Source organism: Martes martes, assembly GCF_963455335.1.
Source record: "Martes martes genome assembly, chromosome: 5".
Lineage (NCBI taxonomy): Eukaryota > Metazoa > Chordata > Mammalia > Carnivora > Mustelidae > Martes > Martes martes.
This window is the reverse complement of record NC_137892.1, coordinates 126582915-126600777: the sequence shown is the minus strand read 5'-3', so window position 1 is coordinate 126600777 and position 17863 is coordinate 126582915. Positions and strand designations below refer to the sequence as shown.

At 44.1% G+C, this 17863-nt stretch overlaps 1 protein-coding gene across 2 annotated transcripts in view; it reads right to left on the bottom strand.

Moving 5' to 3' along the window:
- Nucleotides 1-17565, bottom strand: part of ARL15 (ARF like GTPase 15) — a 399856-nt gene extending 382291 nt beyond the window's left edge. For both annotated transcript variants that reach the window (XM_080804763.1, XM_080804764.1), the window contains exon 1: nucleotides 17406-17565. In XM_080804763.1, the coding sequence (XP_080660889.1) occupies nucleotides 17406-17453 (48 nt within the window). In that variant the 5' untranslated portion in view covers nucleotides 17454-17565. The remainder of the gene's footprint in view (nucleotides 1-17405) is intronic.
- Nucleotides 17566-17863: the final 298 nt, after the last annotated feature.

Below are 17863 nucleotides of genomic sequence, written 5' to 3'. Positions count from 1 at the left end.
CTAATCATACATTTTTATGTTGGTTTTCAAGACTTCTGTATGAAGAATTAAAATATGCATCACTTCCTACACAGCTCTCTATAATTTTGACTTTTTAAGCAACTCGCTTCATTATACTTGTGTTCTCCTATGTAACAAAGAATCTGATTTCAAGAGTTTTAAAATTAGCAACTGAAGATCTATTCTTGTCATGGAATCAAAAGAGAAAAACGTTACTCAGTCTGTTTTCTGCAACTATTTAAAAGACTATTAAGCTCATGTAATTCCGATAAAACTATGAGCACTGAGAAGACAAGGAATGGAATATTGAAATATTGAATAATGAAATATTGATGATTTCAATGAAATATTAATATTTAATTAATGCAATTTAATTAATTTAATTAATTAATATGAACTACTATTTCATTGAAAATATTCTTGAATAATGAAATATTCACCTATGGGTATTTCCAAGGATAACCAATGCAGTTAGATGTTCTCAAATCAAGATATATTTGGGAACACTAAAGCATCACTCACACAGGACACTATTGCCTACACACTCAGGACACAGAAAAACGGCAGTCTGAGTCTACAGAAATAGAGAACAGTTCCACTTCAGGCTCAAGAAGTAATCCTGCCCACAGCCCAAGGTCAGGGCTGTAGGAGTCCTGAAAAAGTCAGGCAATGCAAAGGAAACCCAGGAAGGATCAAATAATCCTATCTAAAGGACCCAGTCTTTTAAAAATGCAACCTGAAAACCCAACAAATCACGGGGAGATTTAGGTTACACTAAGAAATTTTATCGGTGAACTGTAGGATGTACAATACCTATACAAAACAGAACAGAAATTCAACAGTTCCAAGAGGCTTCCTATACCTAGCACAGGGACTTTAACCAAGAACTAGCTGCAGTCAAGAAAAATTACAAATGACAAAAACCTGCAACAGTATCCAATAAATGAGCCCAGTACTTCCTCTTCTCCAACTTGCGGCCTCTCTGGAAACATCTCTAAGGAAGGAGGCTAAAAGAGCTGGCCAACCAAGCACATACTAGGGGGACAAGATCTCAAAAGAAGAAACAACTTTTGTTGGAACAGTAAGTCTGGGGAACGACCTCAGAAAAGGGGCCTGCTGAGTTTAAAGGAAGTAGTCTCATTTGGCCAAGTAACTCAGGTTGCAGCTCTCCAAGCAGAGCTGGCCTACGGACAGGTGCAGGCCACCGTGGGCCATGCCAGGACCTTTCACCCCCAGAAATCAGAAATAGCGGCCACTTGGAGCACTAACTCAGCAGCTGCAGTATCTTTAAACCAATTACTCTGCACTGCGTTTATCAGATGGAGGTAGGAAGATTTTTGAAAAGCTGGCTCTGGGAAAATGAATGGAATTGGGCTAGAATTTTTTCAGTGACCAGTGTACCCTAAGCCCTTATTTCATACAGAAAGCCCCAGTCCAGGGGCGCCTGGGTGGCTCAGTCAGTTAAGCGTTGGATCACGATCCTTGGGCTCCCTGATCAGCAGGGAGTCTGCTTCTCCCTCTCCCACTCCCCTGCTTGCGCTGTCAAATAAATAAAATCTTTAATAAAAAAAAAAAAGAATCAGGGGCGCCTGGGTGGCTCAGTGGGTTAAGGCCTCTGCCTTCGGCTCAGGTCATGGTCTCAGGGTCCTGGGATCGAGCCCCACATCGGGCTCTCTGCTTGGCAGGGAGCCTGCTTCCCTTCCTCTCTCTCTGCCTCCTTGTGATCTCTGTCTGTAAAAAATAAATAAAATTAAAAAAAAAAAAAAGAATCATACAAAAAATAAAAACACAAAAAATGAAAGTCCCAGTCCAATAACCACAGGAGAGTAGTTCAATAATAGCACTTTAAAAGTGCTTAGGATACTAGACTCCTTTAAATGCTTTCTGCATTTTAACTCTGATGAAGGTACTATTATCATGACCATTTTGCATACAAGGAACGTGGGGCACAGCAGGTAAAACCAGAGAATGCAAAAGCAGGCAATGTGGACCCCAAGGTCTAGGTCCTTTACCATTCTCTGTGCAGCCTCTTGGCATTCTCTGTGCAGTCGTCCCATGTTCCTGTGCCAGGCTCTGGCAACAATGAGACCCACAGCCCAGCCCTGACATGGTGACATACCATGCTTGGTCCGGTAAAAGATCCAGGAACTAAGGCCTGAGGTGGGGCGGGGCAGGCCATTAGCACCTCTGAGCCAAAGCACAATGGATACCTGAGCCAGCCAAGCAGGAGCTGGATTTCTGCCACACTGATCCCCTAGGCCAGGCACCCCTGCAGCGTTCAGTGTATGCCTACTGTCTAAGGCAGCGCCAAGGACAGTCCTGGAAGGAGCCTCAATTCAGTTTTGGTAGTCAAAGACTGGGAGAAGACGACTTAAATGAGACTAGGAGGGAAAGGGGGGACTTACCAAGTCCTAGCTCTGATCATTTTAAATAGGTAGAAGTCGGGGGGCGGGGCGGGGTGGGACAGGATCATGCAGGCCATTTAGGCTTTATGAACACATCCAGATTACCACGCAATAGTTCCAGAACACAGCGCGCCAGACTACCTCCCAGGCTGCCCTAGCAGAATGGCCCCAAGCAGTTTTGCCTTCAGAAAAACTGGCCCCACAAGCTGCCTAAGACCAGCTTTCGCCAGCTTCAACAGTTTCTGGACTCAGCACTTCAAACCACCAGTTCCCTGCCCTGGGAGTCCGGTGCCAGCCGGGCCCCCGACCCTGGGAGCCCCTCCATGACTTGTGCCAGAGCAACCAAGTCCCCCAAGAGTCCAGTCTCCTCCCTCTTTAGGGACCAAGACACCCTTGGAAGCTCAACTCCTCTTAGCAGAAAAGTATAGGCAGAAGGTGTGAAGATCTGAGCTGTGGGTTTATTTATCTGAACTAGGACCCGCCCCGCCCCATAGCACTACCAGCTTGGACTTAACCTTCTCCCAAACACCTAACCAAAGAACTGCTAGATCAAATTCTTTTGGGGAAAGCACCCACCTGACTCCATCTTTCACTTTACAGTTACCCTGACCTCACACTGCTCCGTGCTTCCTCTCCAACAAGCCCACCTCACACGAGTCCCCCTCCCCAGCCTTTCCAGAGAGCCCTCTGGCAGGATGTATGCCCCCAGACAAGTTGATTAACTTTTAAAAATCTCAGTTTTTACATCTGAAAAATGGAGCTGATACTAGTTATGTACTTCACAGGGCCCTTAGAAAGTGCCTGCCAACCTTGAGGGCATTCTGCTAAGTGAAGCAAGCCAGAGAAAAACAACTATGACAGGGCCTCGAGGCACAAATGAGCTCACAGAAAGAACAGAATGGTAGTTGCCTGAGGCAGAGTTTGGAGGGTGGCAAAAATGGGTGAAATGAGTCAAAAATTACGAACTTTTAGTTACAAAATTAAAAAGTCCTAGGGATGAATGTACAGCATGGTGACTTTAGTGAAAGATACTGTATTGCATATCTGATGGTAGATCTACGAAGTTACAAGGAAAAAAAATTGTAACTATGAATGGTAAAGGATATTAATTCATTGTGGTGTTCATTCTGCAATCCATACAAACATCGAATCATCGTGTTGTACACCTCAGTTACACCTCAACTTAAATACCTTCATTGTTGATACTGGCAGGTATTTTCTGCTCTGACGATGAGCAAGAAGAAGCATCAGAGAGGGGATCTGGCACTGTTCTGGAGTACATGTATTATTTCAGTGACTCCTCACCAAACCCAAGGGGGGATTAAGAGTAATTCTCCCCCACTTCGCAGAGGAATAAAGCACTGAGCAGTCACTTGCCAAACACAAACACTTGCCAGACACAGTGAAGGTGAAGCAGGGCAGCTTACCCCAGCAGGTGGAGGGTAGGTGAACCATGAAACCCCTCCACACTCAGAAGCACTTTGTGAAGTACCCCATCCACGCGTGGCCAACCTCAATTCCCTTGAGATCTTTGAGGCTCTCCAGACCACTCCTACTCCTTTCAAGACTCAGAAAAAGGAGGGGCACCTGGGTAGCTCAAGCATCTGACTCTTGGTTTTGGCTCAGGTCATGATCTCAGGGTCTGGAGATCTAGCCCAGTATCAGGCTCCACACTCAGCAGGGGGTCTGCTTCTTTCCCTCTCCCTCCGCCCCTCTGCCCCCCCGCCAAAACACTCATGTTCCTTTTCTCTATGATAAATCTTAAGGGGGGGGGGGGAGACAAAGGACAAGGAGTTCTAATACCCAGCGCTCTCAACGTCTCCCTCTCAAGGACATTGACTGACCGTCACCTCGTTCACTGAGGATATCTGAACCTGGCTCAGCCTCTCGCTTGGAGTCCTGCCAGGGTCCTAGCAACTTTGCCATCCATGAGCATGCTCCATCCAATGCCTTGGCTGTATTTCTTCTTCTCCTAACCTCCCATCTTTTCCATTGCCAACCGAGGCCACACTAGAGCTTCCCCTCAGAGAACAGCTCTACCTCTGCAATCTTAAATTCAAATACCCTTCGGTCTAACCACATTGAACTCTCCTTCCCTCCAGTTTTCCTAACACTCCCGAGGACGCCTATCACTCAGCCTCATCAAGACCACCAGTCCCTTGTGCATCCTTTACCTTGTTTGCCCTTCCAATAAGTCAGCTCACAGTCTGTTGCTTCAACCATGGTCCTGCCATTGTCCTAAATGTCTGGAAGAAAAAAAAAATTCACAACCCCACCAGATTCAGGCCATTGTTCAGTCATGGCTTCTGAACTTAACACCGCACAGCAACCGACGCTTCCAGTTCCCCGGTCATTACTCGCCCTCGCTCTTCAGCTTCAAGCCCACTCAGCCAAGCCCACGCGCCACCACATTTCAGTCACCATCAGCCAAGGGACCTCCTAGTCTACTTCATCAGCATTTATCCATCTTAAGTTTGGCCCCATGTAAAGAGGAAAGGTGCCCCTCACCGTCCCCGGCCCCTCCAGCTCTGGCTCCTTCCTCTTCCCCTTCATGGAGCAATTCCCTGACAGACATCACTGCAGCAGCATCAACACCTCACCTCCCACCAGGCCTGAGCGCACCCTGGCCCACCCAGGTCAACGCAGACTCAAATCCAGTGGCCACTTTTCCGTCCTTATTTTCATGATCTCTGGGCAACATTTAATACAACTGGCCACGTCCTCGTTCTGGAAAGATCTCCCTTCTCAGCCTGCTTGACTCCACACTCCCTGGGGTTTTCTTCCCAATCTTTCACTTCTCTCTCAGCCTCCGTTTCTGGCTCTTTTCCTTTTTTCCAACCCCACAAAAACTGCTTGCCCACTATATGCCTGCATGAACCGAGGTGCTGGGCTTCCTGGGGATTCTTCTCTTCCTACTCTGCATGACCCTCCCAGAGAACAGGCTCATTCATGGCTTCAGGTATCATCTAAGTGGTGAAGACTGGGAGTGCAGACATTAGCCTGACCAGAGTTCAAGTTCTAACTCCCCCACACCATAGCCAGGACACTCCATAGAAAACCACAGTTTTCTAATCTCAAAGATAACAGTAATGAAGAATACATGAGAAACACTTAACACTGTGGCTCCCACAAGATCATATAATAGCCTATAACAAGGAACAACAAAGGCACCTACTGTGATTTACTTCTCCAGGAGTCCTCTCTGAGCTCCCACCAACCTACATGAAACCTCAACTCGGATTTTGCACAAGCAGCAAAAACTCAGCAACACCAAGATGAATAAATTCCTCATTTTTCTCTATCATGCCGTTCTTTCAAGGATCTACCCCAGTACATGACCCCACTAGCCACCCCAAAACTTACGGTGGTTTTAAAAGATGCCCACAAATTCTTCGACTTCCTCCCACCAAGAGGTGGTGTCCATCTCCTGCCCTGGACCCTGAGCTCACCCTCCGGACAGCCCTGATTAACAAGATACAGCCCACGTGGTGCCTCGAGGCTGCTGAGGCTCAGTCAGAAAAGACTGGCAGCTTCCGCCAGTTTCCTTTGGCACGTTCACAGTGAGACTTCCTCCTGGACGTGAGAAGTACAATCCCTCCGATGCAGCATGGAGACAACCATGCAGAGAGATGCCCCCAGCAGTCCACACTCTTCAACCCCCAGCTATTTGGCTGTTCCCAACCCCAAATACAAGACAAGTGTATGAAGAAGACCTGAGATGAACCCAGTCACCATTTGACTGTAGCTTCCTGAGGGATCCTGAGCGAGACCAGCCTAGCTGGCCCTAATTTACCTCCAGATTCATGAGTCAATGAGTTCTTGTGCACAGCCACTCTTTGGAGGTGATCTGTTAATATGACAGAGAACCAGAATAATGCTCAAGCCAAAAATCTAAGGATTCCCTAAAATCGTTGTTCTCGCCTCCTACATCCAATTGCGGAATTGCAGCCATTCTTTAAAGCATCTACTTCTGCAGATTGGTTCTGCTCCTGACTGGTGGTGAATACCATCACTCCATTCCGGAACCAGGAAAATCACTTCCTGTCTTCTTGCTCCCATCTGGCCTCCCTTCCCCATCCCTCACAGTGCAGCCGGATCAGCCCAGGGCAGTCCAGGCAAACTTCAGAGGTTCCCATGACGTGACCCTCGCTGGGCTGTGCAGCTCCAAGCACATCCACTGCTCTTGACTCTGCTCCAGGCACACCGAGTCCTAGGAGGTCCTTGAAGTGTGGCGTCACTTACCCCCGAGTCTCTGCACAAGCTGTTCCTTCTGCCTGGCTCTGCCTGTCACTGGGCCAACTCAAGTGCAACACTACAGATTAAAAAGGAATCCTCTTGGAAGCTCTCTTGGGCCCTCAAGTCTAAGTTAAGTTTCCTCTCAAACACTCCCTCAGTATCCTTTATTTCCCTCTAAATGGAATGTGCCCTTCCAAAATGTAACTGCCTATTTTTCATCTCTCAGAGTGTAAGTTCCCTGACAATAGGCCAATGGCTCACTCAGTTGTATCTCCCTAGAGCCAGGACCACATCAGAACCTAAAAGGATCATAAAAATTAGAGTTGTTTCAGTGAATGACTGATAAATTGTATCAAGGCAACTGGATCACTTAAGAAATAAAACTGGAAGAATGCAAGACAGCTAGCACTTCTGGAAAGTACACAAAAAGGACTAAAAATTTTTGAAATGAAATGAACACTTGAGATTACCTAATTAATCCCATCTTTTTACAGATGAAGAAACAAGTTAATGAGACTGACGGGCTTGCCCAAACCTCCACACCTGGTTGGTGGCAAAGACAGGAACAAAAATCAGGTCAATTAACTCCCATGGTATCACTGTGACAAGTCCGAATCTGAGTAAACCACACAGCTGAATAGCACAGGAATTTCAGAATATGCCAGTAAGTTCTCAAGATTAGGAATCTGTCTTATAATCCTCTTGTATTATATTATTCTCATGCCTGAACATATAGAGTAGCTTTGGGCAACTTTCAATTTCTTCGGAGTACACACCCATCAGAATGGGTAGTGAGAAGGACTGACAATACAAGTGGTATTGGTGAAGATATGAAATAAGTGTAACTCTTACACTGGGAGAAGTCCAATTGGTTGATACAGCTGCTTCGGAAAAATGTTTGCCAGTATTTAGTAAACCTGAACATACATGTACCCAATGAGCCTGAAATTCCATTCTACCCAATGGAAGTTAATATCTCCACCAAAAATATGCACTAGAAAGTTTGTAGCAGATTCCAAATATCCTCAAAGTGAAAACAGTCTAAATTCCCAACAACAGAATGGATGGACTAGTAATGATATATTCATAATTACACCGCAACAAAAAAGAACAAATTACTGATTCATACAATGTGGATGAATTACACAAGCATGCTGAGTGAAAGAAATCCTAAGCATATCTGTGATTCCATTTATGGGACATTTGAAATCAGACGAACCTAATCTAGTTCAGTACTACCCGGGAAGGGACAGAGAGCCTTCTGGAGTGTTGAAAAGGTTTTACATCTCCATTTTGGGGGTGATAACACGATATAGGTACATATAAACTTAGCTGTACCTCTAAGACTTGAAGTACATCTTCAACTGCACAATTAAAATTGAGTGAACGAAAAATCAAAAAAAGACAGGTGCACATTAGCTTTATGGAACCTTATGTTTAATGTAATACAATATAATCTCATTCAACCCTCAAAAGAGCCCTTAAGTTTTGTAAATATTATTTACTAGTCATGGTTGAGTTCAAAAAAATCTCTGAATCAGAACAGAAAGAAAGAGGGAATAAAAAATTATAGTTTTAAAAAAAATCAACTTTAACATTCTTTTTGGGACTTTTCTTTTTGTAGAACAGACCAAAAAGCATGTCCTATCCAAGGTCAAGGACAACTTTAATGTCCAGCTCTTAAAAGGTACATGAAAGGATGTGTTCCTACATGATGTTTAGTTAACTCCACAAAGATTGTACACTGCCAGATTTGAAGAGGAAAAAAATCCCTAAGGTGTCACTGACACAGGGCAGGAGACAGGGGAAATCAAGGACATAGAGAGACTCACTTTGTCTACACTTCTATTGATACCATTATATTGAGTCATATAGACTCATACCAATCAGTACAGAAAAATCTAATGTGATTTTTTAAGTACAGTTTATTATGTTTTTATCAGTGCTAATCATCACAGAGGCAACCTCTGATGCTGTTTCAATTTAGCACATGAGAAAATTGTGATTCAGGGTGATTTGTCTTAGACCAGGTTCCCAGGATTTGGCATTTTAGAAATAAGTACATTCTAAATATATATACACCTTCATCCAAACAAACTTGAGGACTAATACAGGTATGTCACGTTTTCATTCTGCTAGGTGAAAACATTCTGAGAGAGACACTATCATTCACTATCATTTCAAGAGTAGACCATATATTCTAACATCTACACAAAGTTGGAGCAATATTTTAAGCTGAAGTCTCTAAATGTATGATTACTTTGCAACACTCTTCCTGATTTTTCCATTTTGCTATGGACGGATATTTGGACAGCACCTTAGATCACACAGGTAATAGCTGGAATACCCAGGAATCAAATACAGAACGTCAAAGTTCTTTTTCTTCTCTGTTGCAATAGTAGGTACAGATTAAGATCAGGGACATGTCACCAACCCTTATGACAACCAAGGCAGTTGTGAGGACTCCGCTCTGCCTAACCCTCAGTTTCCTCAACAACAAGATAGGAATAAATACTCCGACACCACTCAGGGTTGGCGAAAAGGCTAAAGGAACAGCAGAATCCCATATTAAGCACTTCCTGAAGAATCAGAGAACAAATTCTCAAGGGTTAATTATCAGCAGCACAAACTTTATTATGTAACTTTGACTTAAACACTGGCTGATTCTATGATATTAATTTATTTAATATCAAAAGCTTTAAAATGCAGGTACCTTTGGACCCTACAACTCTACTTCTAGAATTTGATCATAAAGCAGAAACACCCCAAATGATTAGAAACACTGTATGCAATAATCCCTCTTTTAGAGATTCACCATGTAATCTGCATATTAAAGGCTGTACAATACAGAAACTTGTTTTACTTTGACCCAATTTTTAAAGTTACTTGGCACTGGAATTGCTTTTCGTAATAAGACTCATTTAAGTATCAGAGAACTACCACTCTTGGGGCGCCTGGGGCGCCTGGGTGGCTCAGTGGTTAAAGCCTCTGCCTTCTGCTCAGGTCATGATCCCAGGGTCCTGGGATCAAGCCCTGCATCCTGCTCTCTACTCCACGGGGAGCCTGCTTCTCCCTCTCCCACTCCCCCTGCTTGTGTTCCCTCTCTTGCTGGGTCTCTCTCTGTCAAATAAATAAATAAAATCTTAAAAAAAAAAAAAAAAAGAATTACCACTTCTTATAATACACTAGCATAAAATATCCAGAATTTATACAGAATATTCATTTCAGTGTTATTTATAACAGCCAAAATTGGAATAGAAAATATTCAATGGAAAGGTAATTAGTTAAAAAAAATTATGGTTTGTCAGTATATAATGCAGGAAACTAATGAAGAGAAACTTCAATTTTAAGTATTCATACAAGTAAAAAAGCAGGTTATGATACTATCTTCATTACAATGAAAATGTTAACTGGTTCTTTCTGGGGTACTGGATTACAATTTCCCCCATTGTGCTTTCCAAAATTCCTTTTACTTTAATAATTTAAAGTAATTTAAAATTTAATAAAAATTTAATTTTTAATAATTTTTACCAAAATAATCTGGCCTTTCACAGGCAAGAATAGGTGTATATATGTGGAGATGTTAATAGGATTACAAAATGATTGTTATGAACTGTAAGACAGGAAGCATAATACTGAAATGCAAATGAAATTTCATTTATAGGACTCACTGTGTAGTACTAACAAGTAAACATCTACTAAGCATGCCTCAAACCAATACCTATGCTCTTCTGAGCTGCTCACAAAATACAAATAAGATCTACATATAAAAGCATAAATGGTATTATCCAAACCAAAAACCAAAAACAAGTATCTATGGATATATATGAGTAACATTTATTGATCTCAAAAACAGAAAATTTTCAAGAAGGGTTGCAGGTTACAATTTCTGTAAAATTATCTTTAATCTATTATTAGTATATTCTTTATACTAACATGCAAATGTAAAAATGCAAAAACAATGCATGAGAATGACACCCACTAACTTCAGTACAGAGAAAGGGGAGCAGCAGGCTTTAGCTCTAGCCTTAAAGGTTTTGTTTTTTTTTTAAAGCAGTTTTGAGCTAAAATGGTAAGATGTTAACAACTGTTCATCAGAGAGTTGGCAGGTACACAGAAGTAGGTTTTATTATTTTCTGTACTTTTCTGAATATTAAAAATAAAACTTTGAAAGAGCTATATTTTGTTGTAGCTCCTGACTCCGTGATTAGGAACCGGTACAGTCCTTCGGTGCCTCAATCAGTGGCCCTGGGAGGACTCTAGGTGGTCATCCACTTCTCCATGAGTAAGGCCAGGGAAGCAGCTACCCTGCTGGAAAAACACCCAAGAATCCCTCTCGAGGAGACAGGGACACAATTCCGTGAGATAATTCCTCAACCCCGAGAAGCAGTCCAGAGGTCGGACCAGTGCCCAGCAAATCCAGGTACAAAGGAAACTGATAAATGAGACTGGCTGGCAAATCCAACTTTTCAAATGGGTCCTCCGAAAACCATGTAGGTGTGTTTGGCTGTGAGCCAAAAAGCAGAGCACCAATGTTAATGCAAAAAAGAATGGAGAAAAGTAGTTATACAAATGAAAGCAAAATTCCTGAGTCAGCAGCTCACCAGAAGGCACAAAGCCACGCCACTGCCCCCGGCAGGAACTGGACTGTCCCTACACTCCTGCCAGGGCTTCTCCCAAGACCACAGGACAGCAATCAAGAGACCTCTCAGTTCCCAGTATTGGGTCTGTGATTCATGCTGCCCCTCTCACGTCCTCTCAGCTATCCCCAGGTAGGCATGGGCTTGGAATCCACCAAGCTGGGCTAACCCTCTAGCCCCCACACTCCATCTCACTGAACCTCAAGTTCCCTCTTTTCTAAGGCCGCATTTTGTAAGTCGGGAGTCTCTGGTTAACAGGACGGATGAGAGGACGAAGTTAGGTGACAGGAGAATGACACTTTACACCATACTTGGTACACAGTCCCCTCTGATCCTGGTGGTGGTGATCATGGTGGTCAGGGACCCTGCCCTGATCTGATGAAGGGAACAGACTCCAAGAACAGCCATCACCCTGGGGCCATTCAAGGGCTATCCACATGTCTTTGCGTCAGCACTAGAAGTCAGAACTGGCTACATAATTTGTGAGGCCCAGGGCAAAATGAAAATGTTTTGCAAAGCATCAAAGATTCAGAGGATGGTCAAGCCCAGAGCATTAAACCAAGTGTAGGGTCCTTCGAAGCCTAGTCCCCCACAGCCATGTGCCCCTGAAGGCAGCCCTGCTGGAAGTAAACGTGCTCACTCACTCCGTAGACACTGGAAATGAAGGTCAACAAGAGCTCAGCTTTCTAGACTCACCCAAACACTGGAAGCATTTGGGCAGATGCGGGGGCGGGGGGAGGGGGTGGGGGCGGGGAACTACAGCGTAACTAAAGGGGGCTGTAGACCTGAAAATAAATAATTCAATTTGTGAGAAGTTATCAAGAGGAAACTGCTGTTTCCTTGCTCTCTGCCATGCACTTACCAGAACTTCCCTAAAAGTCTTTCCTTCTTTCCAGTCTACCTCAGAGACGAATTATTTATAGTGAGTATCAGGGGAGTGTGCCCAGCTGAAATCCGTAAGCAAGACACTGCTAGGGGCGTCGTGTCTGCTGGGACAGTCTCACTTTCCAGGCAGCACGTGGCAAGCGAGCATAGCAGGCCTCAGACAAACGGACAACTAGGTCCTCAGTCTCAGTGACCTCTTCAGAAAAGAACTGGAACTTGTGACAGGCAAGAGGGTGCCCCTGCAGTGACAGCAGGGGGCTAACAGAGTGGCCGAGAAATCCATTTGTGGTCACTTGATGAATCATTAGATGGTGACCGTCAGTCACCTCAGGACATTGTGGGACAAGAAGTTCAGGACACAACACAGTTGTTCATATCCAGCCTTCTCCTTAACAGTCATTTAGCAAAGCCAAGTTCCTGAGAACAAGGGAACCCTGGTCAGCCTCCTCAAGACCCCTGGTTTGGTTTGGCTTTTTTCCTTTTACCCTTTACTTAAGCAGCCGCACAGTAATTACATGAAATACATCATAAAAATTTCAGTGGTCTCCCAACAGCTTCAACACCAGGCTGAAGGAAGTCTACAAACCCAGCTCTATTCCTTAGCTGTGTGAACTTGGGGAAAGGACACCACCTTTCTGAGCCCTGTCTTAATGCCATTACGTGGGAATGCATTTACGAAGTTATCTGGCACACAGTAAGCGCTCTATAAGTGAACTCATGCTTCACTCCCTCCACCACCACCAATCCCCCCCCACCCCGCATGCCAACAAGCACATGGCTTAGGCTCCCAGAGACTGTGAATCATTCCTGTGGGACTCTTCTTAGGACTCCCACTTCCAGACTTCTAAGACTGCAGCAACAGAAGCTGGAGAAACAGAGCAAATGCCTTCAAGTTGGAGGTCCTGCTTAATGGTACAGATGTTCTTCAAATTTTTTTGCCATTCCAAGTCCAGATGGTAGATCTATCCTTGCATTAATTTTATGATTCAAAGAATATGGGAAATCTAAAACGCTGGCCTTAAATTCTAAACATAGTATACAAATGCAATGATCATGAGTTGACAATTAGCATCCAAGACTAATCAACGATTTTCAGTTGCCACACTTTCAACTCTAACTCTGCATTTTAGTTCACAATAAAACAAAAACATGTAAAACAAGAAACCTACCAGAAAGCCAGGAAGCACATCAGAAGCTACCTTCTCTCTGATGCACCTTTGGCATCCTGTCCTGCCATGGACTCCCCTAGAGCCACATGCCTGGCCATGCTACCGCCAAGGGGACCTCAGCCGGGAGCTCATTCTCCCAGGACTTTCAGGGCCATGCACAAAGCAGGGAGTTCCATGAATATTTGCTGAATGGATGAAAATATCAACATGTGATAATATTAAAATATCAAGGGTCTTATGACATCCTACTTGCTGATTACTACTCCAAATCTTTCCATATACTAGCACTAGTTTAAAAGTTAGCCCAATATGGACATATGGTGAGTGCTGTGAAATGTGTAAACCTGGCAATTCACAGACCTGTACCTCTGGGGATAAAAATACATTATATGTTTATAAAAAATTTTAAAAATTAAAAAAAAAATGCCCAGCATTTCCCAGTAAGAAATCATAAGAATAAGCGATGTAATCACAATACAATAACATTCTATATGGGGGGGGGGGTGCTGTTTATAAATCCCTTTCTTTCCCTCCATGATCTCATTTAATCATCATAAGCAGAATGTATTTTACTGTTTTGATGGCAGAAGGAGGAAAAAGGTAAAATTCTAACCCTTCAACAAGAGCTAGGACAGAAAGAAAATTTGAAACTGAATCTAGAAGTTGATCTTGTCCAACCCACCAGGAAAACCTGGTAGATGTGTTTCTCTTTCATTACAACTAGATTTTCTCCTACCTTACTCAAAAGCTCTGGGGCACCTGGGTGGCTCAGTGGGTTAAAGCCTCTGCCTTTAGCTCGGGTCATGATCCCGGGGTCCTGGGATCGAGTCCTGCATTGGGCTCTCTGCTCCGCGGGGAGCCTGCTTCCTCCTCTCTCTCTCTGCCTACCTCTCCACCTACTTGTGATCTCTCTCTGTCAAATAAATAAATGAAATCTTAAAAAAAAAAAAAAAAAAAAGCTCTGCATGTGGTCTCGCTAGTTCTACCTGTCAAGAGAGAGTAAGATGCCAGTACTGCCTGTTGGAACAATACCAAATCTTTATCCACAGACCCGACAGGTAGGACCATGGCCTTTCAAGTCCAACGTGAAGGCGGAGAAAAGGTGTGTGGCCTTCTAACCCAATTTCCTTAACCAGAAAACATGAAGTTTTTATATTTAAATTGTCACTCAGGCCAAACAAAGTATCTTGATAATCTCGAAGTGTAAAGGATACATTCTGCATTCCCCAGAACAAAACACCTAATCCAAACAGATTTTATCTTGTCTCAGTTTAGAAGCTGGTGAGAAAAGTAGGGCTGTCCCCTCCATCTCAGTGATTCAATTCAACAAATACTGGCACTGGGTGATATTTATTTAGAATTAGCAAATTACCACTATATCCTTGAACTGAATTTAAAAACCCCCGTCTTGAATATTACGGCATGATCCCTGTCCCCTACTTTACTGGTCACCTCTAATTGAGAACATTTCTTTTTAAGAAAATCAACAACAACCTCAAAGATCAGACAGCTACATCACTTGCTTCGATACCCACAGTACTATTATAAGCTATTAAAATAGCACCTACCTTTCTCCCATTTCTCTTCCTTTCTAATATCCAAGTAAAAAAGGTTAAGTGATGACATTCCATCCAAAGAACAATGGACAATACATACACATAGCTCCCTTTTCCAGCTTCCAACAGCAGCAACAAGAAAAGTCAACCACCGATTAAAAAAGAAAAGCTAGCATACACGAGTATTCTTGTCAAGCGCGTGGACAGGGAGCTCTAGTCCACAAGCCCAGCAAAACCTGAAGAGCCAATCTTGTCAAGAAAGGAGCATTTTTTTCTGGAAGTCAAAGAACTTGAGAACTGATTTTAAAATACCAGATGCAGTCAACGGAACTGATTTTCCAGAAATTGTTTTAATAGACACCACATAAAGATTATACATAAGCAAATGAGTCCATTTGAAAGACAAGAAGAAGGGAATGTGTGGCACGTCATTTTCTGAGTTGATAAGAAGTAAACACAAAAGCATGACTCTGAAGAGTTGTTATCTTTTAACTGAAACCGGACTGAAAAATTGGACTTCACGTTTAAGGATTTTCTTAAATGTTTTCACAGGGGATGCTTGGCACACTCATACAAACTGACTTATTTCCTTTAAGTTTTTACTTAACAGCTTCACTGCAGTTGTGATTTTTTAAGCTTAAAGTTACAAAATGGTATTTTTTAGTACCAATGCAACAGGGTGTGGCGGGGCATAGCGGGGGAAACCAAAAGGCTGTGTCAAATTTGGGGCCCACTGATTTTAACACAAGCCTGTTAGTAAACTGACAAATTAATCTGCTTTTTAGGTACCCTGAAGCCCCACTAACAAATTATTCACCACCTTTAGATAATCCACCTAGAAATTAACCTGAGTAATCACCAATTTTCAATCCCCGAACCCCAAATGGTTTGGTGGTTTTGACACCTTGGTTTTGTGATGCTATTTGTAAACTTAAAACTCATCCACTAAAGAAATACAATGATTAGACTTCCTTTTTAGGAACTACTTAAGTATATAAAATTAGCTTTTAGTAGTACAGGTAATGTCACCCTTTCCTATTTGGAATTATTCTCAACAAACTTTGGCTTTGAGTGGACTACAAAACAAAACCATAGTATTGTATTTTACCTGGCAAGCTACAAAATAATCAGTTACTTGATTTAGAAAATCTAAAACACTTGGCAACTCTTAACCTACAGGGCACTCTGAATTTTAAAGGACACGCATAATCAGATAACCTCTTTAACTGGCTCCAGGTGTGGGTGGATAATGTCCCTTTATCACAAAGATAACTGACATCAACAAATGAACAAAACAGAATTTGAACTCAATTTTTTTCTCTCTGCTCCATTCACAAGGTCGTGCATTAACTTCAATCACCACCCTTCCCCACAAAAGACAAAAACAAGCCATTAAGCTTTAGGGGAAACATTTCCTTCACATAAACTAGAGTTAAGTCCAAAGACAAGAAAACAGTACAAAACCCGTCCTTATCCAGCATTTCTTGATCATGAAAGCTTCACACAGTCTTTCTTAGAAGAGCATTAAGTTTAATTCCTAGAAGGCAATGGCAAATCTCTGCCAGGACAATCTACAGGAAAATCGACTGCGTGTGTCCAACAAGATCACAGAAGGGTCAATGTTTTTAGCCAGCCACTGCAACTCTACGTAACTGCGGTCTGAGCTAACAAGGTAAACCTGGTAATTGTATAGGATCGAACACAGCCAATGTCAGTGAGGTTCCCCTTGAACACACACATGCAGCTCCGGGGAAAGAGAATTTCTGGAACAATACAGGATGCTTGCATAATTCCACAAAAACACGAGTGCATTATTAAAATACTGCTCAGCCCCAGCATTGTGCTGACACTTCCCACCTAAACTTCTCAGCACAAGCCCGGCCTAAAAACAGCTGGGATCCAGGGTAAAAGCCACATGCACCCACAAGAGGTACAGTGGGACAATGCCTGCCCTACCCAGTCCCCACCAGGCTGCGATGTAGTTTAGTCCCGTCTACTTTACGGTAATGTGCTTTTAAACCCTCGCCACGACCGAGGTCATAGCTTTAGAGATCTAATAACAACCAAATGACCAGGGCTGCCGGGCACTTAGTAAGCCATTCTGGTTATGGCTCTTTAATAGTACCTGGAGTTCTGCTAAAGGGACAACACAAAACTCCTGCCTCCCCAGAAAGAAAGTCCCTTTCGGGGAGCGCAGAGGGAAGCAAAGAACCTGATCGCGGGCAGAGGACGCCCCGCCGCCGCGGCCCCATCTCTCCGGCACCCCCCAGCACGCCCCTCTCCTCGCAGCGGGGTGACCGGGGCCGCACCTTTACCTGTCAGCTCCACCACCCCCTCCGCCCTGCCGGCCGCCCCTCGGAGTCCCAGCACAGCTCCAGAGCAGGCTGCAGGAGAAAGAACCCCAAAGGCATCCCATCCCAAAGAAAGCTAGCAAAAAGGCTGTTCCTCCAGGCGGAGGGACATCGGGCACGTCGGGTTCCGAGAGACGACACTCCACCCCTGTCCCTCACCTACCAGATAATCCATGTACAGAAACGCCTCAGTTATCCGGAGATCAGACATCCGGCAGCCTAAAGCATCCGGAACGGCTCCGAACCCGGAAAAAAAAGCAGCTTCTCTGGCTGCGAGCGAGCAGCCCCTGAAAAAGCCAGCAACAACGAAAATAGCCGAGAGCAGCCGAACAGCCGAAGATTACACAAGGGGCGCGGCGATTGGCCGGGCGGGCGGGCAGAAGGAAAGGAGAGCGCTCATTGGCTGCGGTGCCTATAAAAGGCAGGCCACTGCGGGTGGCAGAAGAGAAGCGCGGGAGCGGCAAGGGCGCTGGTTCCTGTGAGCCGGGCGGAGGGCGGGGGCTGGGGCTGCGCAGGCGGAAGAGCGAGCCGGGAAGAGCGAACAATCTGCCGGTGCTGCAACTGCCCGAGTTCTGCGTGCTCCCGTAGCCGCCTCTTCGGGCGGAGCGGAGCAGAACTGTG